This window comes from Papio anubis, chromosome 9 (genome assembly GCF_008728515.1).
Source record: "Papio anubis isolate 15944 chromosome 9, Panubis1.0, whole genome shotgun sequence".
Classification (NCBI taxonomy): domain Eukaryota; kingdom Metazoa; phylum Chordata; class Mammalia; order Primates; family Cercopithecidae; genus Papio; species Papio anubis.
Window position 1 is genome coordinate 114,390,395 of NC_044984.1, and position 23,182 is coordinate 114,413,576.

Sequence of the window (23,182 nt, forward strand, 5' to 3'; positions counted from 1 at the left end):
CTAGTTTTTTTGTATTTTTTAGTAGAGACGGGGTTTCACCGTGTTAGCCAGGATGGTCTCGATCTCCTGACCTCGTGATCCGCCCGTCTCGGCCTCCCAAAGTGCTGGGATTACAGGCTTGAGCCACCGCGCCCGGCCTGAAAGACAGAAATCTTAGCAGACTTCTTTGCATAACCTCTGAATCAGCTCTGCAGGTCTCCTCTGTTTCAGGCGTCAGAAGTTGAGAGACAACTCTCCATGCAGGTCCACGCCCTCAGAGAAGACTTTCGGGAGAAAAACTCGTCAACCAACCAGCACATCATCCGGCTGGAGAGTCTTCAGGCTGAGGTGAGCCTCCCCACACAGCAGTGCTGGAAGGTGGAATGCTTTTCTCACTGAGAGACAAAAAACTGCTCTATGTAAAAGGGACTAAAATCTCTACAGAAAGACATTTCTGTGCAAAACTAAATGGGGAACATTTGATCTATATTTCTTTGGGTAGGTCGTTGTCTGGAAAAATGAAGTTGCTCAGAGTTACTGCCGGGTGTATTGAAATCACAGATGACCTACATTTTACTGAATATGTTGATCTCTCTCAAAATATCCTTGCCAATCCGAAATAGGAGGTGGGAAAGGACATCTCGCCTTTCTCTATTCCATTTAGGCCCAGTTCAGTCCATCTTACTAAGGTCTGCTGTTACTCTCATCTGCAAAATGAGAGAAATAGAAGTTTCTACTTCACAGGTTTTTGCAAGGATATTATGGGTTAATGCATACGAGGCACTTTATATGATACCTGGAACACAGTGATGTTATTGAAACCATAAGGGAGGCCAGAACGTGAGGGCCAAGATGAGGGGAAAAAGAAAGTATCGGCAGGGGAACAATACTGTGAGAATCTGGTTGTGGAAGGTGAAGAGAGGGTAAGGATCTTATCACCAGCCCAAACCAGGCCTGCCCCCGGGGGAGGCTTCCACCTGGTCTGCTTTTGAGGACCCTTTAGCCAAGTATCTGGACAGCAGCCCCTTTGCTAAGTCAGAGTTTGAAGGACAGTCTAGAGCCAGGTTGAACAAGTAACCTTCCACTGTGATGAAGCAATCAGCCATCATGGTCAGGCCAGAGAAACCCAGATAGCCTGCTCACCTGCTTGGTAAATGACCTGAGGATGTTTTTCCTAAAGTCTGTCAATATCTTCTGTTTTCTCCTGCCTCCCATTCCCTTCCTTCCCCCTTTCCCTTGGAATGCCTACTGGTATTGAGCAGCAGGTCCTTGAAGTAAGTAGAGTTTGTTCCAGTGGGGTTTGGCATGCCTGTATGTGACCATTTGTGTGCATGACTTGCCATTCACCTGCCTCTGCCAGCCTCTGACTCCTTCAAGTTTTCTGTCTTCCTCTTTCCCCCATGCGTTCACTTTTTCTAGACCCTCATGAACCGGGTCATCCCCAGGAATGTTTATTGCCAGATTTGTTCAGAAGTTTCAGGGTGTGTAGGGTTGGGTGAGGGAGTTAGTGGCCTAACGCTGATTCCCTGCTTTGTCCGTGAACACTGCTACCTTTAAAAGGCAAGCTATGAAAATTGTTTGTTTCAAGTAAGTTACTTTGTGTAGCTCCAAACTAAGTGTGTGTGTGTTTTTTTGTTTGTTTTTGTTTGTTTGTTTTTTTTTGAGATGGAGTCTCGCTTTGTCTCCCAGGCTGAAGTGCAGTGGCAAGATCTTGGCTCACTGCAAGCTCCACCTCCCAGGTTCATGCCATTCCCCTGCCTCAACCTCCCGAATATCTGGGACTACAGGCGCCTGCCACCACGCCCGGCTAATTTTTTTTTTTGTATGTTTAGTAGAGACTGGGTTTCACAGTGTTAGCCAGGATAGTCTCGGTCTCCTGACCTTGTGATCCTCCCGCGTTGGCCTCCCAAAGTGCTGGGATTACAGGCTTGAGCCACCACGCCCGGCCGCTCCGAACTAAGTTTTTTTAGGGTCAGTTGTGTATCAGAATCTTATTACCCCATCACCTCACTGAGTGAAACTTGGGAAACAGAAATGATTCATGGGAAGGAAAATTTAAAGGTCAGAGGGTATTTAAATGAAAATCAACTAGAGTAAGAATTCTCTTCACATGGGTGACTTTGCTTCAGTGTAGGAAATAGTGGACCCATTCACAAAAGGGGCTTGCTCCTTTTGGTCCCCTACCCAGGTGCACACTTGAGAGACAATATTTCTTTGTTTGGCCAGATACCTGATCTCTCTGGACAAAGGCCACATACTTTGTTTCTCCAGGACAACATCCTATCTGATTGGATTGGTGGCCAGAGAAGATCTGTGCCCTGCGAGCAGAATTCTAGTTCAGAGAGTGAGAACAGCTAAAAAGTAAAGGGAAAATTGTATTTCATAGGACTTGAAACAAGCTAGACATTCATTTCAGGATTTCCCCTGGAAAAGTTCTAAGATTGGTCCCCAAAACTTGCCCAAGTAAAAGCTTTAAGGAATTGTTATCAAAGCTGGAATGGAGAGCCTGGAGAATATTTTAACCATGTCAAGAAAATATTTACAAGCAAGAAGCTGGTTGAGAATCAGTCCAGCGGGGCACTGCTAAATAAATGGGAGGATCCACGAGGACCTCAGGATTCCAGAAGGTCCCCTAAGAGTCAGATCCAATTGGCAAGGCTTTCTGGAGCCCCTGAGCCAGGGTGATGGTTTTTTGAATGAAGCATCCCTGGCCTTGGGAGCACTGGCTCAGCTTCTCACCCTACAAACCATGAGGCCAGAGGAGACTTGGCATTTCTTTCCTCTTTGCCTCTGTTTTCTCACTGACACTGAAGAGATTAGGCAGACCTTCCTAAAAGATTTATGTATGTGGAGACTGACTAGGTATTCAGTGTATACAAACACATCAACCTGTTTCATGAAAAGAATTTGCGCCTCTTCACGAATGACTCCCTCAGGTAAAAGTTATTCTGAGTAAAGTCAGCATTCACTTGTATCTGTGTCCTGCTCTGTCCCAGGACATAGGCTGATGCAGGCACTACTTTGCTTTTTGTACCCTGGGAGCTCTTCCCTTAACTCAAGGCACTGGGTCTGAGCTGTGACCTCTAGTGCCATTGGAGCCAGGAGCGGGGAAAGGAAGACAGAGACGAATCCTGGGGTGTGAAAACATGGCGCTCCAGAGGATTTCCTGGGCATTTTCTTGTGCTCGTGACTTGAGGAGGAGAAGCAGTGCAGCAGGTTAGGTTCCACTCCTCCTGCCAATTGTAAGGATGGGGTAAAGTTGAGAGCAGGCAAGGTGGAGCCCTTTTTTATCTTATCTCTGGAATTTCCAGAGCACTAGCCTTCCCTTCCTCTGCCTGGCATCCCACATTCCAGCTTCCCCAGAGATCAACTCCCACCCCTTCCCAGACAGGTTTCTAGAGGGGAGGGGTTTTCTCTTCAGCTTAGAGTTTCATAGTTATTCTCTCAGAGATGGGGGTACCGTGACATTGGGCAGAACACTGAAAGATACTTGCCTTCATGTTTTGGGGCTAGTCCCTAGTTCCTACTTGTCAGCCCAGGTGTAACTCCACACCACCCCTGTGGCTCTCCAACCCTTTCAGATCAAGATGCTGTCAGATCGGAAACGGGAGCTGGAGCATCGTCTCAGCGCTACTTTAGAGGAAAATGACCTGCTCCAAGGGACCGTGGAGGAGCTACAGGACCGGGTGCTAATCCTGGAGAGGCAGGGCCATGACAAGGACCTACAGGTACTGGGGTAGAGAAGCTGTCCTGCAGGACTAGAGCCAGATAAAAGGAGCACTTAGCCAAAAAGAAAAGGCTGGGAGGCCAGCATCACTGCTGGGGTAAGCCAGGAGTGGATGATGCCTAGGTCTCACGGTGGGGCCTGAGGCATTCACTAACTTGACTCTTCTGACTCTGCCTAAAGGAAGTGCACTGCTACCCACAGATCATTTCTCCAATGTGTTCTGAGCCACTGGCCCATGGAGCAGTTTCACAGAGTTCTCTCTGGGTTAACATGACTGGAACACCAGGAGTGCTATTCTGGCCTCCTAGCATTTGTGAAATCTGCTAAAAGGTTTCAGAGAGAGCCTGTGACTCTCTGACTCAGCTCATAATGCTCTCTGCTGCTGTCTTCCCAAGCTCATGGATTTAGTTGGTTGGCATGGAGCAGAAACCCGAAGCTGCCCACTGAACACAGCAAGGTTTATATTCTGCTTCTGCCAGTTGCCAGAAAAGGCATAGACTGAACCCTTTGTGAACCTAATCAGTCTCTTTTTTTCCTTCCCGAAGGAAATTGCTTCATGGCCATATTTGTTCTTATTTGGGAACTGCTACCGGGCCTCAGCTGAATCCCCAAGCTCACGCTTGACAAGAAACAACTCCCAAAACAAAAAGATATCATCACTCCAGTCTTCCCAGAAATAGAGTACAGCATCTGCTACCAAGATGCTTTGCTGGGCTGGCCTAGGAGGACCGGGGTCAGAAACTCAGAGTGCATTGCTTCCCTTTGGCATTCTCTGTTCATGCCAGGGAGTGCACTAGATTGCAACAGTGATATTTGTGCAGAGGTGGTCATCCAGGTGTACTCAAGCACCAGATGGGTCTCCACCCAAAGGCTAGGCCACAGAAGGTCCCACTGGGCTCATAGGTAGGCCGTTTGAAAGCCTTGGGGTATGGGATAAGGAAATATAGTATCTTGGGCTAAGATTACTTGTCCTTGCCACCATCAGCTAGGCTGACACCTGAGTGATGAACCTCTTTGAGGGAAAATGAATGGCTTTTCTCTCTCCATGTTTTTAGTATCTTCAGCTAGTAACTTTTCATATATTGATAGTAGTGCCTCAGTAAGTGTTGAGTAGAAAATGGTGCTGGCTAAAGCTTTACAGAAGTTTTCAAGATGGAAAAGAGTTTGCTGATTTTTCAAGGTTGATGATGATAATAGCAGTGAACATTTGCGTGCCTCTTTGGCATACAGGGTGCTTTTAGCATACGTCATAAAGCTGATATTGAGAAAAACTGAATCATTTCTCCAAAGTCATGTAGTGAGTCTTTGGTAGAATCGAGACTGGAACCCTCTCATCTGCTTTACCTGTAGCTCAGTAATAACTTCCTGGTATCACTGACCTCCGAAAGTCAGTTCCTGACCAGCATTTATTACCCTATCAGGCTGCTTTCCTGAGGGTTGCTGACATACAGTATGGGAGGAGAAGGAATATAAGTATGGAGAAAGAAAAATGGCCCTTGCCTAAAAGAAACTTTCAGTTCAGCATGAATTTACAGTGAAAAGTCCTTATTTCAAATCAAAAATTAGGGGCCTAGGTAGCAGGAAAGAGGAAGGACTAGTAGGCCATCAGAGGCCTGACCAGCACTGTGGGCTGTACATTCTCTAGCAGCGAGAATCCCATCATGCCACATGCACTTGCTCACCATGTGCACATCCACTGTCTTCCTGTTGAACTTCAAGACTGAGAAGGTGTCATTCACCTAAGGACCTGCAGCAGGTCAGGCAGTACTCAGTTGATTTGGAAAATCTTCATTTACAGGCTGAATTCTCATCTTCCCTAACAATTTATCATTATAGTCCTTCAGTTCATGTGAAACTCTCAAGTTGCCACTAATTACCAGTGTCCTCCAGAAAGTCCTTTCTGTTGCTAAAATGGCCTGTACTGATACAGAAATAAAAAATACAGCTTGCTCAGGTAGCAGCTGAATGATCCTAAACCATACTTGTAAAATGTAAAGCTAGTGGCCTTGGAATGTACTTAATCCCTTGATTTTAAATCCTCAGACAAGGGTGAGGGATGGCTGAGCAGGCAAGGCAACAGGCCTGTCACAACCAGAGGAGCCCCCTTTTGATCTCTTTCACCATATAATTGGGGTCCTGCTGTCAAAAACAGATTTTTAAACAACTGATCAAATCCAACTCTGAGTTTTTTCAGACCTGAGAATAAGCATAAAAATTATTGTTTATTGAGCACCGAGTATATATCAAGTATTTTGCCAAACTCTTACTATCCAGTAAAGGAAATCTGTCTGTTCCTCTAAGGGCCAGTTCACTGCCCTGTCTCATACTGAGCTGGGCATTTTACAGATGTGTGCAGGGCCTAGTCCCAGCGACTGGGTGGATTCCATCAGCAGAGCACAGGCCCTGCTCACTGTGGGGCAACCCAGGAAGCAGGTGACCTGGAGCCTAGACCTTGCTCTAATGCTGACTGTGTACCCTTAGGCAAATCACGTAACATCACACCATCCCAGTTCCCTCAGATGAGCGTAAATGTAGTGTACTATACAAACACAAAGCACTTGGTGTCATTCTCATTCATACATACAAGTATACTTAGTGTCACCTTTGTCATATAAAGAATGATGTTTCTTATTTTAAAGGCCTCTTAAATGTAATAGACTTCCCTTGTTTGGTTTGGTTTTTCTTCTTGTGTCTATCCAGTTGGTGAATCAGTTGTTGACTGGAGAGTGCAGACCTCTCCTGGTCTTTTGTTCCCTTGCTGTTATCATTAATTAAGCACCTTTGAGTGTGCATGAGTAATTGAACTAATTTTGTCCAGTATGTAAGAACTTGTACTTGTCTGTGCCTAACTTCCTCCTGCTGCGATGTGTGTGGAGTTGTCTAAAAAAATAATTATGAAGCATTTTGCCAATTTAATATGCCATTTGTAATTGTGCCAAATGCTTCCTAGGAATGTCTCCTTTTTTCCTGTAACCCTGATGTTTTTCTTTCTGAGTCTCCTCAAAACAGGTTGGAGAAGTTCCCACTGGACCAGCAGGTATTGCTGATCCACCAGAACTATGCAGAGCAGGCTTGCCAATCCTTTCTTCATTCTCTGGGCAGCCAGGCTCCAAACCCTTCCTAGTTAGGGCTATTCCAGATCACTGGTGCCGTTAGTCAATCATTTCCAAGTGCTGATGGTGAAGGTGAGACTCCCGGGACACCTAAGTGATTGGTCAAAGGCTCTGCAAGGCAGCTTCCTTCATGAGAACTACAGAGCTCTAAGTGGCTGCCAGCCACCCCAGTCTGCACTTCTGCAGGAGCCACAAGCCAACTCAGCCATGAGTCTGGAAAAGACCAGTGCAGTATCTACTTTCTTTTTAATGGAACAGAGGTGACCCCAGAAATGCTGTTTTATAACAGAATAAATTAGCTTAATTTAAATCCCAAGAAGTTCTCCCCTCCACCACCACTTCCTGAAAGTCTTCTAAGGACCTGGAGTGGGGTGTTGCAGTCCACAGATATGAAGAGTGGGAAACATTGCTTCTGGGCAGATGTGGCATGTGGCATGTGGCCATGTTCCTAACTGCTAGCAAACTGATGACAATTCCACAATTAGAGTCTGCTGTATTAAAAGCAGGTTAGTGATGGAGTGCACAGATGAGAAGATAGCATTTAGGCCGGGCGTGGTGGCTCATGCCTATAATCCCAGCACTTTGGGAAGCCAGGATGGGCAGATCACTTGAGGTCAGGAGTTCGAGACCAGCCTGGCCAATGTAGGGAAACCCCATCTCTACTAAAAATACAAAATTTAGCTGGATGTGGTGGCGCATGCCTGTGGTCCCAGCTACTAGGGAGGCTGAGGCAGGAGAATTGCTTGAACCCAGGGCGCAGAGGTTGCAGTGAGCCAAGATCACGCCACTGCACTCCAGCCTGGGCGACAGAGACTCAAAAAATAGCATTTAGCAGTTGTGGCTGGGTCATCCCCTTATATTCAGCATTAGTGACCTCCCCAGAGAGTTGTGCCCTGTTGTGAACTCCACACAGAAGGGGCCATGGAGAATGCAGTGGGGTGGAGGGGGTGAAGTCGCAGCATGGAGAGAGAAGGAAAGAGTACTGCCCACAATTCCTGACCCCTGTGCGGCTGTCTCCTCTCTACCACTGGCACCATTCCCCTTTTCTAAGCTTCAGTTTTATCCTGACATAGTTGGACTCATTGATCTCTGTGGCTCTGCTAGCTCTAAAAATGTAGGCTTATGTGAAAATCTCTGAGATCATTTAAAAATCAAGATAGAGAGGCTGGGAAAAGTCTAAAGGACATATAATATATATAATATTTGGCTTGCAGAATAGAGCTATTTGGAAAGCTATCGAAAAGGAATGTCTCTCAAGTAATTAGCTCTTTTCAGTCTTCAGAAAAGGACTGAGAGAGAACAAACAGGTGAACGTGCAGGATGAAGGACTGATGTTAGACATGGCAAAACTGTGGACATGTCTGCCCATGAGAGTTAGAACTGAAGCTGTGGGACTTCCTCCCTTAGAGATCTTCAAAATAAGTTACTATCTCATCTGTTAATGTCTCTCTGGAACAAATAAGGTATGTGGAAACCGGAAAGACCCCTGGACTGGGAGTCATCAGACCAGTTCTGCTTCACAAGGGTTTTAGGAAAGTCACTTTTCACCTGTGGCTCAACTACCTGATGTGGAAGCGAGGGGCCAGCCTAGGGCCTTGCCTCTAACGGTTGGGTTGGGGTAGAAACTCTTGGTATTACTATCCAGATGCTACTCCCGTTTCCACCTCCAGCTCCTTTCCAAGCTATTCTTTTTTCCCTTAATTTTTTTTCATGAAAAAATATATATAGTAAAGCATACAAATCTTAAGGGGACAGCCCAATTAATTTTTACAAATACATACCTGTGTAACCATCATGGAGATCAATCTACAGACCACGATCAGCACCCTAAAAAGAATACTTGCCACTTCCTCAAAAGCAAACCTCTACTCCAACTTTTTTCTACCTCAGTGAAGTTTGGGAACGTTTTATAAATAGACTCATGTATACTTTTTATGTCTGGCTTTTGTTTAACATTGTGTCTGTGAAATTTAACCATGTTGTGGCATATGGTAGTAGTATATTCTTTTGTTGCTGTGTAGTATTCCAACATGTGAACATACCACAATTTACTTATTCTATTTTTATTGGCATTTGGATTGTTTCCCATTTGTGGTTATTTGAACATCCTGTGTGTGTCTGTTGTGCACATTTCGTTTTTGTTGGGTCTACAGCTGAAAGTGGAATTGCTGGATCATAGAATATATATTTAATTTTATTAGAAACTGCCAATTTTCCAAAGTATTCGTACATTTTCTACTCCCACCAGCATTGCCCCACATCTTCATCAACACTTGATATTATTTGTATTATTTATGTTAGCCATCTTGGTGAGACTCTAATGGTATCTCACTTTGTGTGCCTGTGTGTGTTTGATTTTTTATTGCAAAGGATTTCAAACATTCCACAGTGGCACAGTGTAATGAAGTCCAGCTCTGAAAACCACCAGTCCCTGCCCAGTGCTGCCCCATCTTCATAACATCCATTTCCTTTTCTCTCACGTTATTTTGAAGTAAATCTCAGATTTTAATAAGTTCATCTAGAAATAAAAAGTACTAACCTCTAAAAGATAAGAACTTTAAAAAATGTAACTCCAGTACTATTATACCAAAAAAATAGCATATTTTCTTAATACTATAAAATGCCCAGTGAGTGTTCAGATTTTCACTTGTCTTATAAATGTCATAATTTTTTCACATTTTTGTTTGAATCAAGATACAGATTAAAATGGGCCTACACAGTGCGATTGGTTAGTATAACTCTTTTTTTTTTTTTTTTTTTTTAGACGGAGTTTCATTCTTGTCGCCCAGGGTGGAGTGCAATGGGGTGATCTCGGCTCACTGTAACCTCTGCCTCCTGGGTTCGAGTGATTCTCCTCCCTCAGCCTCCTGAGTAGCTGGGATTACAGGCGCCCGCCACCATGCCCAGCTAATTTTTGTACTTTAATAAAGACAGATTTCACTATGTTGGCCAGGTTGGTCTTGAACTCCTGATCTCAGATGATCTGCCCGCTTTGGCCTTCCAAAATGCTGGTGTTACAGGCGTGAGCCACCACGCCTGGCCTGGTTGGTATAACTCAAGTCTTTTTTTATTTCTGTGTTCCTCCTCTATCTTTTTTTCCCCTTGCAATGTTTTTGTTAAGGAAATGGAGTTGTTTGTCCTGTAGAATTTTCTTTTTTCTTTTTTTTTTTTTTTTTTGAGATGGAGTCTCACACTGTCACCCAGGCTGGAGTGCAGTGGTGTGATCTCGGCTCATTGCAACCTCCGCCTCCTGGGTTCAAGCGATTCTCCTGCCTCATTCCCCACGTAGCTGGGATTTCAGGCGCCCGCCACCACACTCAGTTAATTTTTGTATTTTTAGTAGAGGCAGGGTTTCCTCATGTTGGCCAGGCTGGTCTCATACTCCTGACCGTAGGTGATCTGCCTGCCTCGGCCTCCCAAAGTGCTAGGATTACAGGCATGAGCCACTGTGCCCGGTCAGAATTTTCTAGATCTGGATTTTGCTGAGTGCGTCTCATGATGTAGTTTAACATATTCCTCTCTCCTTTTTATTTTTCTGTAAATTGGTGGTTGGACCCAGAAGCATGATCAGGTTGAGGGGTCAGTTTGTCTTGGTTTTTGTGTTTCGTAAACCTCAAACCATTTGCTCTTTCTTTGAAAGCTGCACCAAAGCCACCTGGAGCTTCAGGAGGTGCGTCTCTCCTGCCGACAGCTGCAGGTGAAGGTGGAAGAACTCACTGAGGAGAGGAGTCTGCAGAGCTCTGCCGCCACCAGCACATCCCTCCTGTCAGAGATCGAGCAGAGCATGGAGGCTGAGGAGCTGGAGCAAGAGCGAGAACAGGTGCTGACCTGCCTGTCACCCCACAGGCGAGGCTACCTGGGGTTGCTCAGGGCCTGTCCTCCTCCCTAGCACTCAGCTGCCATCCTGGCAAGGCTGTGCCCCTGTGCCTGTGTTAGCCCCTTGGCCTGCTGGCTAGAGTGTCGTGAAGCAGGCCCTGATGGAGCATGTCCCTGGCCCTCCATTTTCCACCCACCTTATCCATTAAGGCATTGAGCAGAATTGCTAGAGGACAGAGTATCATAGGCACAGCCAATTCCCACTCATTGTCACCCCAATTCCTCTTAGGAAATGCTTGTGCCATCAGCTCCATACCTGTTATATTGACAGAGTTCCAGAGCCGTCATGATCCATCTTCTCCATCTAATTGGTTTCTTTTCACACTTTTCATAATACCCAGAACCATTCATTCCCCTGAATGGTTTCTGACTCCCACCAAAGTAACTGATTACATAAAGAAGTGCTTTATATTGCAAATGGAAGCAGCTAGAGAACAGGGAGAATAAGAATTTGGAGTCTGTATAGATGTACTTGGTTCAGAATAAGTATTATTTCTTGGGACCAATGAGTTAAAAAAAAAAACAACAACAACAGAACAAAAAACCCTTTCTCCTAGAACTGGTGTCTTGGGTATCAGTATTTTGGGTTCAGATGCTAGAAAAAGATGGCCGGGTAGCAGTCTTCTCTAGAGTCTGTAATGAATAGTAATTCTCTGTGGAACAGCTGAGACTGCAGCTCTGGGAAGCCTACTGCCAGGTTCGCTACCTGTGCTCACACCTTCGAGGCAATGACAGCGCTGACTCAGCCGTCTCCACGGACTCCTCCATGGACGAATCTTCAGAAACCTCATCCGCCAAGGATGTGCCAGCCGGCAGCTTGCGCACTGCCCTCAATGAGCTCAAGAGACTGATACAGAGCATTGTGGATGGCATGGAGCCCACGGTAAGAGGCCAGTCTGAGATGGTCCTTACCCCACAGGAGCTGGCCAGTGGGGGGTTAGAACCCAGTGCATAGGGTGAGGTCAGCCCTGGAACTGGAACCCTATAAAATATCTGCAAAAATTCTTCTGAGCCCTTACTGATTTTTTTGGATTTTGTTTTTGAGACAGTCTCGCTCTGATACCCCGGCTGGAGTGCAGTGGCACAGTCTCGGCTCACTGCAACCTCTGCCTCCCAGGTTCAAGTGATTCTTGTGCCTCAGCTTCCTGAGTAACTGGGATTACGGGCATGCACCATCAACCACACCCAGCTAATTTTTGTAGTTTTAGTAGAGACAGGGTTTTACCATGTTGGCCAGGCTAGTTTTGACTCTTGACCTCAAGTGATACACCCATCTCAGCCTCCTAAAGTGCTGGTATTGCAGGCGTGAGTCACCGCGCCTGGCCATGAACCCTTATTTGAGAACACCAACTACAGCCGTGATGAGGCAGAGGGGCCAAGTGCCAGGGCTCCAAAGTCAGCTTCCTGCACACACCAGGTACACATGGAGCCTTTTTCTCCAGGTAGTGATGTACAGACAATGGGGGCTTCCAGTTTAAGGGCTTTCTTTGGAAACTTTGCATATAGAAGTTTGTATCTAAGTTAAAACTGTAAGTTGCTATTCTGTAGCCCTTTGGTCCTAGTGGTAGGGTTAGCTGTGAATTGGCAAAAGTAAAAGATCTGAAGCTTCCGCCAAAAGAATGTAAGTGAGCACAGGAAGTTGGGAAGATCAGCTCTAAGGGCCTTTTAGAATCCCACATGTGGCCACCTGTGGAGGAGAGGACTGTTCCCAATGGCATCCTGGGCAGTCTGGCATTTCTTCCAGCTTCATGATACATTTCTCCCTGACTTCCCCTCCACTCACACTCCCAGCTTTTGGGCTATTATTTCTCCCCACGTTTCATCCTCCTACAGAAAAGTTGTGTCTTTCTACCTGTATTGGGTAAAGTAATATGAAGGGCAGCTGTTCTGTCTGACCATGCTGTATTGATTTGTGGGCGGTATCGTAATATGAGGCCAGGTCATTGTGGGAGAAGAGAACTGTCAGAGTGTGGTGTGCTATTCGCGCCACACTGCTTCCTTTCCCTCAAGCCTGAAACAAAAGGGAACATCTGCTTGCAGGTTGAAATTGAGCAGTCTCTCTTCTTGACCCCTTCTTTCCTTGCACGTTTTGTCTCTTCTCTCCTCCTTTTTCTCCTTCCCTCCATCTTCCCTACTATCTTTCACCACATCATTCCTCCACTCTCCCCCGTTTCTCCTCTACTTCTCTCCCCCGACTAACCATCTCTCTCCTGCCGCCCCATGTCTTCTGTACCCTTACCATATCTGTGGCTGTCTTTCTTTTGCTGTCAGAGCTCCCGGAGACTTGATGATGACTCCTTAGAAGAACAGATAAGGCAGACCAGTGAGGACTCGAGAGCCCTAAGGGAGCTCATGGAGGGAGAGAGGGGTAAACTGAGGCAAAGCCTAGAAGAGCTGCAGCGACTCCACAGTCAGGTGAGCACCCCCACCTTCAGTCCAGTGCAGGGCATGTGCACCTGCCCCTGGCTTCCTTGGGACCCTTGTGAGTTTCTCTCTCCCATTTCTGTATGAGAAGTGGCTCGCCTTCGTCAAATCATCAGGGAATGGTGACCTGAAGTTGAGGTAAACTGAGTGTCTTCAAGAGAAGAACCCAGTCCTTTAGTTTAGCCTGAAGTAAAATTGGCAAGGATAAGAACAGCTGGTCCTCCGTTTCCTCCAGTGACACTCTGCCTTATACAGAGCCAAAGTTAATCTGACTGATAGATGCTGACAGCCCCTGGGCTACTTGTGGGTGCTTTTCCAGCAGCTGCTGGGCAGGGAAGTTTGCAAACCAAGGAACAATTGATCTTTACCGTACAGTTCCCTTTTGTAAGTGCCGTCACTTCTCTCAGCCTGTTCTTCAGCTTTAGAAGAACTTACTGCTACCCTTGCTGTTCCTTTCTCATTTGATCATGATTTCATCTTTCTAGAGAACACTGAAGAAAGACATTTATATTCTGATCTGAGAAACTTTAAAGGACTTATAGGCAGCTCCACTCAAAACGGAGCTTCTAAAATCTGTCCTAGGAGATAAATAAAGACTCTTCCTGTTGACTGTGGTCATGTGTAGAGGTTCTGTGCTGCTTGGGAGTAGGGGCTGGGGTCGCACCAAACAAGTAGCATCTAAACCTTGCTCCTGCCCCTCTCCTTCCCTGGCTCAAAGCTGTTCATTCCTTGCTGCTGCATGAGGTTTCTTTGAGATGGAATTTAAGTCTGCCTTTCACTTCAGTCAGTATTTCCTCTTTTTTTTTTTTTCTTTTTGAGACAGGGTTTCATTCTGTCGCCCAGGCTAGAGTGGCGCAGTCACAGCTCATTGCAGCCTTGACTTCTAGGCTCAAGCAATCCTTCCACCTCAGCTGCCCAAGTAGCTGGGACTACAGGCGTACGCCACCATGCCCAACTCATTTTTTTGTAGAGATGAGGGTTCGCCATGTTGCCTAGGCTGGTCCCGAACTCCTGGGCTCAAGAGAACCACTCAACTCGGACTCTCAAAGTGCTGTGATTACAGGTGTGAGCCACCACATGCGGCCCCAGTCAGTATTTCCTACATTTGAAATATCTTTATAGAAAGAAACTCCCCTTTTTGGGGGGTCATCCCATTAGTCTTCCTAATATTTTCTTGGAAAATATCAGGAGACCCACCTTCAGCCATCTACTGTCCTCTTCCTTCTGTGAGTGACCAGATAACAAGGACACAAAGATGCCATTTCAATCTGTAGCTTGGCCAGGCATGGTGGCTCACACCTGTAATCCCAGCACTTTGGGAGGCCAAGGCAGGTTGATCACTTGAGATCGGGAGTTCAAGACCAGCCTGGCCAACATAGCAAAACCCTGTCTCTACTAAAAATAGAAAAAGTAGCCCAGTGTGATGGCACACGCCTATAATCCCAGCTACTCGGGAGGCTAAGGCAGGAGAATTGCTTGAACCCAGGAGGCAGAGGTTGCAATGAGCCAAGATCGTGCTCAAGCCTGGATGAGAGAGTGAGACTCTGTCTCATAAAGCTGTGGCTTGCTTGCAGCCAAACGCTGGAGACTTGGCTTAGGCAGCCACAGACATTCGCCCGCCTGAAACCTAAGTTCTTCAGCAGGTAATTTGGCCAGAGAGTGATTCAGACTCAGAGACAGATCTTCTAAACTGGAAAAATAAAATGCAGGAGAACGTTGGATCTGTAAGGTCTTTGGATTAATAAAAGTTTTGTTTATTTTAAAGCCTATTTAAATTTCCATAGGGTGCTTCTGTTTATGAGTTCTTTAATATTAACTGGTTTTGTTGTTTTGTTTCTCAGAAATGTAAAACTAGAACTCCACAGTGGATGCGGGGGGAGCATTATTTTATTCAGAAACATAAGCAAATTGTAGGTTGCCAAGATTCTATTGTAGAATATTTAGGAACCCATTTCCACGTGGAAATTTTTCTTAGAAGTTCAGCTGATAATGATTTAGGCCAATTCCTATGGATTCTCTTACAAATGGTTCACCAAGTGGAAGGTTGTACTCACGTCCCACACGGGGTATAGAATTGGACTTCTCCTGTAGGCCGTCTCCTCCCAAATGCTCAGTCAAAGCAGAAAACCCCTCAGCCGCACTGAACCTAGCAAAGCCAGCCACCTCACAGGAAGTAACACTGGCCTCCCAAGGCAGGGGTAGGGTGCAGACTGAGTCCCAGAATGACTGCAGAAATTGCAGCCATCACAGCAGGCATGGCGTTCTGCATGCAAGGTTGGTTCAGCATCCACTGACACTCACTGTGTGCCTAGTGCTGCACTAGATCCTGAGAAGCAACAGATGGATGTGCAGGGCCCCTGCTCTCCAGGACCCCACAGTGCCGTGAGGACAGTCAGAGCCATCTCTGAGCCCTTTTGGAAGCAGGACCCAGATGTAGTTAGGTGGGACCAAGGTTCTAGCACACAGCTCCTGGACTGGGCTCAAACCTCATCTGATGGCTGACCCAGTCTCTGAGCCTGTTACCTGAGAGTGTTCTTTTCTCTCTTGAAAACTAGGCCAAAGGTCAAAGGTGTGGGGGCTGGAAGCCTACCCAAACTTTTAAATAAAGGAAGGTGGTTTAATTTGACTGGTAATTATTTTTTAGAAGCAAAATCCATAGCCAGACCTGAAGACTTGCTGGCACCCGTTACTGTTCTTAAGGAACAAAGTCCTTCATGTGGTGTTGTGCCCCCTCCTACCCTACCCCCATCAGTGGCAAGGAACTGCCTCCTTCTCTGTTCCCCATGTGGCCCGCCCCTCACCTCTGGTATGCGTGGAGCAGCTGCTAGGATGCAGGGGGGTCTTCTGCGATTAGTCTGTAGAATATGAACACATTATCGGTGAGGCCCTCAGCCAGTTCTCAGGCCTGTCACCCAGGTCGCAGGAGGCTCAGTCAGAAGCATCCCATTTCTGTTGTTTGGATCCTTCATGCTTGACTCGAGTGCACACTTGTTACTCCAGAAAGGGCATGAACATTCAGAGAGTGCTGGGAGCCTGTGGGCTTCACTCGCCAAATCTGGGTGCCTCTCCTCGGAAATCTCAGCATGGCCCTCTCTTCCATCCTCCATCCTCTTAGCTTCTGCCCTATTTCAAGACCTGCATCCTTTCACACCCTGGCTGTGGTCACCACTTCCCAATTTATCTGCCTTCCCCCAGCCCGCCCACCCTCACATGCTTTGGATTGATCTTCCTGAAGCGTGACTTGAAAGTGGGACGCCCCTTACAAGTTCTGGGTGGGTTCCCATTATCAAATGGCAGGAAGCCTTGAGCCCTTGTGGCTGTGCAGTCTGGCTGCATTCCTGTTGCACAGCCTCCATCCCTCTGGTTTCCCTCTTGCCCCCTTTGCTTTAGCAGAACTGAACATAGGATATAAAGGGCGGTGGCACATGCACCCCATGCTACCCACATCTGGGCCTTCTCCCCAGCTTTCTCTGTGCCCAGAAGGCCTTCCCTCCCACCTACTCATATCTCCATGCTATTCAGCCTTCAAGTTCCCAATCTAGTGTCACTTCCTCCTGAAACCCTCTTGATTTCCTTCCTCATGGAGCACCCCTGGCTCTGTCTTGTCACAGTCACCCTGCTCACATCTCATCTTCTCAGTCAAACCCCAGACCCCAGGAGGATAAGCTCAAGGTCTGATCTAGCTGTGTCCTCTCCTAAAGCATCTAGCACAGTGCCTTGCTGAGAATAAGCACTCAGATGTTGTTGAACAAAAGAGCAAATTAAGCCCTCAATATCTGACTTTTGAATGTTTTCTTTGCTATTTAATTGCGGGGACACCCACCTTATTTGGGAAAAGTGGATTTGGGGGTGGATGTAACCTAAGTATTTGTATAAACAAGCCAGATCAGTTATCACGACAGCAGTGATTAGGTCCCATCTTGCAGGAGGGAGGAGAGAGTAGAGCTTACAGCCATACACCAGGCACTGCATTGAGCCCTTGATATCATTTATCTCATAATCCTCAACGACAACTTAGTGGTGAGAAATAGTTGTTTTTATTCCTGCTTTTTATGAAAAGTATGTATAGCTCAAAGATGGCAAGTGCCTTGTCACCTCTCCTAAGGCACATGTCTGGTAGGCTGTAACTCGACCAGGTTTTTTGGGCCAAAGTAAAAAGTTCTTCTGGAGTTTTATTTGGAGCATATTAAATTTTGGCTTTTCCTGCCTAGCATGTAGTTTTACCTGTCCCTTATAGGTAAGAACGTCTGACTGGCCCACAGCTGGCCCAAAGCCATGTCAGGGCTCATTTGGTCTAAGAGGAGGTCTGGCTGTTTCTACTGGGTGCTTTGTGGGTATTGAGTCCTGGCCTACCAGGCTGCAGAGCCTGCTGCTAAATAGAGGGGGGCTGGGCTCTGCCCTGGTGCCTTGTGTGCCTCAGGGCTGGATGCATATGTGTGCTGGGTAGCCGCAGGTGCTCCAGCCTGTTCTTCCCCGAGAATTCTGCCCTCCTCACCCAGCTGTCCCTACCAGGAAAGCTGCCGCTTTGGGCTGTTCTCAGTACGGAGCATCTGGCCCTGATGTTTCCTGCCAGACTGTGCAGAGTATAAAACCCATTGCTTATGGTGGCAACAAATTGTCCTTCTATCCCTCTTCACTGTTGGGTGTCCTCTGAATTCCTCCAGAGTGGCTGCTACCCCAGGGGCTGGCAGCTCTGCCGTCTCATTCTGGGGAATGTCTGAAGTGTATTGATTTTCAGACACTTCAAGGGAAGCTTGATCTTCAGCCTTACACCTGGGGCCTTTGCTCAGTTTCATTCTAGCTGAAGAGGATTAGACCTGGGACTTGAAGAACAGAGGAGTATACTGAAAGGTGGCATCTGTCCCCTTGTGGGAGGGAGGCAGACCTGTATGGATGGATCCTCCCTTGGAAAAATGTCAAAGTATGTGTCATATTTAACATGAAGGCAGGGTTAGGCATCCTGACTCATGTCTGATCTTACCAACTGAGAAGAAGGGGCTCCCACCCTTTCATTATTCAATTTTCCAATAAATATTTATTGAAAGCTCTACCAGGCAGGGTTTCTAGTTGCAAACAGCAAAAAATGTACTCCGCTTAATGTAAGCCGAAAGAGAATGTATTAGACCTGATAGCTTAGAGAATCAACAGGAAAGTAGGAGAACTCGGCTCCAAAACAAGAAAGGGCCATGAGAAAAGGGACAATAGAAACAAACTGCCACCCTTGTCACTAATTCCCCACTTGCCTGGGGCTTTGCTGTGCTCAGAGCTGCAGTCCCTGGAAGGGGTTGTAACTGGCAAGTTTGGTCACAGGCCTGTGCCCAGGCTGCCTGGGAAAGGAAATGTCTATCACCTGTTGGCTTCTTTAGTTGGAGGTCGAGCCTTGTGTCACACCAGAGTCTCACACAACCAGGAGTGCCCCCAAAATGGGAAGAGATTTTGGATGATGACTAGCCAAAAAATGACAATTGTCTACTGCTTTGGGATTAAGCACCCTACACGGCCAGGCTCTGGGATGCACAGATGGATGTGACATGCTTCCTGCCATCACACAGATCATGGTATACACAGGGTTACCGTACTGTGGAGCAGGGTAAGCTGTGGTCCCTGACAGAGCCACTGGAGGGGTGTCTCACTGTCAAAGGTTGACTCCCAGCTGGGGCACGAGGACCTGAGAAGGCAGTGGTGCCCTTTGCTGAAGCATGGGCCACAGAAAAGGTAACAGGTTTGAGGTGAAAGATGATAATGTCACTTAGGTGTCTAAGTTCCCTGTGGCTTTCACCTGGAGAGCTGAATGAGGAAGAACAAAAGAGAGCTGGGCTGTGCCAAGGGCTGTCACGGGGGAGCAGGGTCTCCAGCTTTGGAACCATCCAGGGCTCTGTTGATAGCAGCATCCATGTTGAGTGAGAGATGGTGGGAAAGGAAACGGGATTCCCTACCCTAAAAAATGTGTGTCATGATGACTTATGGTCTTCGTTCACTTGTTACCTGGAGTGCCTGGAGATGGAGGAGGTAGTATGCTGTGCTGAGTGCAAAGGGGATCTGGCCTACAGCTGCAGGCCCAGGGCTGAACTCCCACAGCTCCCTTGCTGCGGAGCTGAAACCTAGCATGTGATGTGGTACCCTTTCTTCAAGAGAGACAGGCCCTTCCTTGGAGCAAGATGGCAGTGGAATGCTACCAGCTGCACCCCCGCACATGTACCCTGGGTCTGCCTGGGGTCTCTTTGTTCCTTTTTCCCTCTTGGAGGGAAAACCACCCAGGATAGCAGCAGTGATACCATGTTCATTCTCCTGTTAGGTGACACTGCTGAGTGTGGAGATGACTGCCCTAAAAGAGGAGAGAGACCGACTCAGAGTCACATCTGAGGACAAGGAGCCAAAGGAGCAGCTTCAGAAGGCCATCAAGGACCGTGACGAGGCCATTGCAAAGTGAGTAGGGATGGCTTCACTTTATTCTTAAGATAAAGTTGAGTATATAGAATTGAGCATATGCTCAATTTTTTAAATTAAATTATACAAAAGAATACGAAAGTAAAAGTTAGAGTTTCCACACTACCCACCCCCACCCCCATTCCCATTCTCCTCCCCAGACACATGCTAGTATTGAAAGTTAAGTGTGCATTTTTTGCAGCTCTTTTTCTTATGCATATGTAGGTATATAGGCAATGTAGTTGTTAGGTGTTTTTAGACATCAATAGGATGATACTCTACATGTCTTGCCTTCTTTTGCACTTATATCTTAAAGAACTTTCCTTTTTTTTTTTTTTTTTTTTTGAGAAGGAGTTTCGCCTTTCTTGTCCAGGCTGGAGTGCAATGGTGCCATCTTGGCTCACTGCAACCTCTGCCTCTGGGTTCAAGCAATTCTCCTGTCAGCCTCCTAAGTAGCTGGGATTACAGGTGCCTGCCACCATGCCCAGGTAATTTTTGTATTTTTAGTAGAGACAGGGTTTCACCATATTGGCCAGGCTGGTCTCAAACTCCTGACCTCAGGTGATCCACCCACCTTGGCCTCCCAAAGTGCTGGGATTATAGGCATGAGCCACCACGCCCGGCCTCCAATTTTATCGCATGTATACGTCTACCTCATGTTTTTTTTTTTTAGTTTTTTTTGTTTTTTGTTTCTATTTTTTTATTATGGACATTTTTAAGCAAACACAAAAATAGAAGATGTAAGACGACTTCATCTCTCAGTCTCAATACTAATCAGCATATGGTCAGTGTTATTTCATCTATATCCTCACCCACTTCCTCCACCTCCCTGTTGGATTATGTTAAATCACAAGACATAGTGTCATCTCCTCCATAAACACTTCAGTATACATCTCTACCACAAAGACTTTAAAAAAAAAAAACAAAAAAAAACCCACAATACAGTGATCACACTTGAAAAAAATAATTCTTAATAACATCAGTATCCAGTTGATGTTAGAATTTCCCCAGTTGGCCCATAAATATCTTTTTATAACTGATTTAGAGTCAGACTCCAAAGCCTACATATTCTATTTAACTGATGTGTCCCAGAAGTCTGTAACATCTCCTCTTTTTTCTTTTTCATATTATATTTATTTGTTGAAGAAACTGGATCATTTGTCTCATAGATTTGCTGCATTCTGGGTTTGATTGCATACCATAGCGTCATTTAGCATTTTCCTCTGTCCCTCATATTTCCAATAAACTAGGTCTTTTTTTTTCTTTTTTCTTTTTTTTTTTGAGACAGGGTGTCACTCTGTCACCCAGGCTGGAGTGCAGTGGCATGATCTTGGCTCACTGCAGCCTCCCCATCCTGGTCTCAAGCGATCCTCCCACCTCAACCTCCCGAGTAGCTGGGACCTCAGGTACACACTACCACACTTGGCTAATTTTTTGTATTTTTGTTAGAGACAGGGTTTTGCCATGTTGCCGGGGATGGTCTTGAACTCCTGGGCTCAAGCAATCCTTCTACCTCAGGCTCCCAAAGTCCTGGGATTACAGGCGTGAGCCACTGTGCCCAGCCAACTAGGTCTTTTTAAAAATGTTTTGTGTTTTTTTGTTTGTTTGTTTGTTTGAGACAGGGTCTCTCTTTGTCACCCAGGCTGGAGTGCAGTGACACCATCATAACTCACTGCAGCTTCCACCTCCTGGGCTCAAGTGATCTTCCCTCCTCAGCCTCCCAAGTAGCTGTGTCACCATGCCGGGCTAATTTTTGTATTTTTTTGTAGATATGGGTTTTTACCGTGTTACCCAGGCTGGTCTTGAACTCCCAGGTTCAAGTGATCCACCCACCTTAGCCTCCCAAAATGCTGAGATTATAGGTGTGAGCTACTGCACCCAGCTGTGTTTCTTTTATTTTACTTTATTTTTTTGAGAGAAAGTCTCACTCTGTCACCCATGCTCACAGCTCACTGCAACCTCCGCCTCTTGGGTTCAAGCTATTCTCGTGCCTCAGCCTCCCGAGTAGCTGGGATTACAGGCACACACCACCACGCCTGGCTAATTTTTGTATTTTTAGTAGAGTTGGGGTTTTACTATGTTGGCCAGGCTACTCTCGAACTCCTGGCCTCAAGTGATCTGCCCACCTTTACCTCTCAAAGTGTTAGGATTACAAACATGAGCCACCACGCCCGGCCTGGCCACATTTTCTTCATAAATGCATTATCTTACATTCAGAATCTTTGGACACAAACATACTTACATATCCCCCATCCCCCTGTGAATTACTTTTTATGTATTTATTTTTTTGCGACAGGGTCTTACTCTGCCACCCAGGCTGGATTATAGTGGCCCAGTCACAGCTCACTGCATCCTTGACCTCCTGGGCTGGAGCAATACTCTCATCTCTTAGCCTCCCGAGTAGCTGGGACTACAGGTGCACACCACACACCTGGCTAGTTTTTGTTTTTGTTTTTTGTAGAGACGAAGTTTTGCCCTGTTGCTCAGGCTAGTCTTGAACTCATGGGCTCCAGGGATCTGCCCACAGTGCTGAGATTATAAGCATGAGTCAGTGTGCCAAGCCCCACCCTGTTCAAGGAGTGTGAGGAGATAGTTACCAAAAATGTATCTACTTTGGGGTCATTTACAACATATTAATAGTAATATTTCTTTATTTTGCTTATTTTTTTTGAGATGGAGTCTTGCTCTGTCGCCTAGGCTGGAGAGCAATGGCACGACCTCGGCTCACTGCAACCTCCACCTCCCAGGTTCAAGCGATTCTCCTGCCTTAGCCTCCCAAGTAGCTGGGATTACATGCGCCCGCCGCCTATGCTTGGCTAATTTTTGTATTAGTAGAGACAGGGTTTCACCATGTTGGTCAGGCTGGTCTCAAACTCCTGACCTCAAGTGATCCACCTGCCTCAGCCTCCCAAAGTGCTGGGATTACAGGTGTGAGCCACTGTGCCCAGCCAATAGTAATATTTATACATCACTTTATAGTTTACAAATAACTTTTATTCTTTTTTTTTTTTTTTTTTTTTTTTTTGAGACGGAGTCTCACTCAGTTGCCCAGGCTGGAGTGCAATGGCATAATCTCGGCTCACTGCAAACTCCGCTTCCCAGGTTCAAACGATTCTCCTGCCTCAGCCTCCCGAGTAGCTGGGACTACAGGCATGTGCCACCATGCCTGGCTAATTTTTTGTATTTTTAGTAGAGATGGGGTTTCACCACGTCAGCCAGGATGGTCTTGATCTCCTGACCTTGTGAACCACCCGCCCTGGTCTCCCAAAGTGCTGGGATTATAGGCATGAGCCACAGTACCCTGCCAACACTTTTATTCTTTAATCCTCCCAGCCACAGTAAGAAGTAAAAATTTTTAATCCCAATTTTACAGATGAGGAAACTAAGAAATACTTTGCCAGGGCCACAGCCAGCAGTGACTCATGAGCCTCCACCTCAGGTCTTCTGATTCCCATCTTCCTGACACCCTTTTCCCTCTGCTACACTGCTACTTGTTGGGAAGCTAAAATGAGCTCCTTGGAAACAATTTGTAAATAAGATACTATATGCCTTTGTAAAAAAAATAGTATGACATACATTTTCACTTCTGACTTTAAAATTCCTTATACTCAGACCGGTTGCAGTGGCTCACACCTGT

The 23,182-nt window shown here is 46.3% G+C and overlaps 1 protein-coding gene across 7 annotated transcripts in view; it reads left to right on the forward strand.

Annotated features, from left to right (window-relative positions):
• BICDL1 (BICD family like cargo adaptor 1) overlaps positions 1-23,182 on the forward strand; it is a 108,537-nt gene that overhangs the window by 75,660 nt on the left and 9,695 nt on the right. For 3 of the 7 annotated variants that reach the window (XR_635205.3, XR_635204.3, XM_009181816.3), the window contains exons 3-9: positions 211-327; positions 1,242-1,253; positions 3,561-3,707; positions 10,460-10,639; positions 11,360-11,578; positions 12,967-13,110; positions 19,415-19,545. Coding sequence is in view for 4 of the 7 variants with exons in the window: in XM_009181816.3 (XP_009180080.1) it covers positions 211-327; positions 1,242-1,253; positions 3,561-3,707; positions 10,460-10,639; positions 11,360-11,578; positions 12,967-13,110; positions 19,415-19,545 (950 nt within the window). In the remaining 3 variants the exon portion in view is untranslated. The remainder of the gene's footprint in view (positions 1-210; positions 328-1,241; positions 1,254-3,560; positions 3,708-10,459; positions 10,640-11,359; positions 11,579-12,966; positions 13,111-19,414; positions 19,546-23,182) is intronic. The other 4 variants (XR_002515892.2, XM_009181818.4, XM_009181817.4 and 1 more) reach the window with 3 other exon arrangements.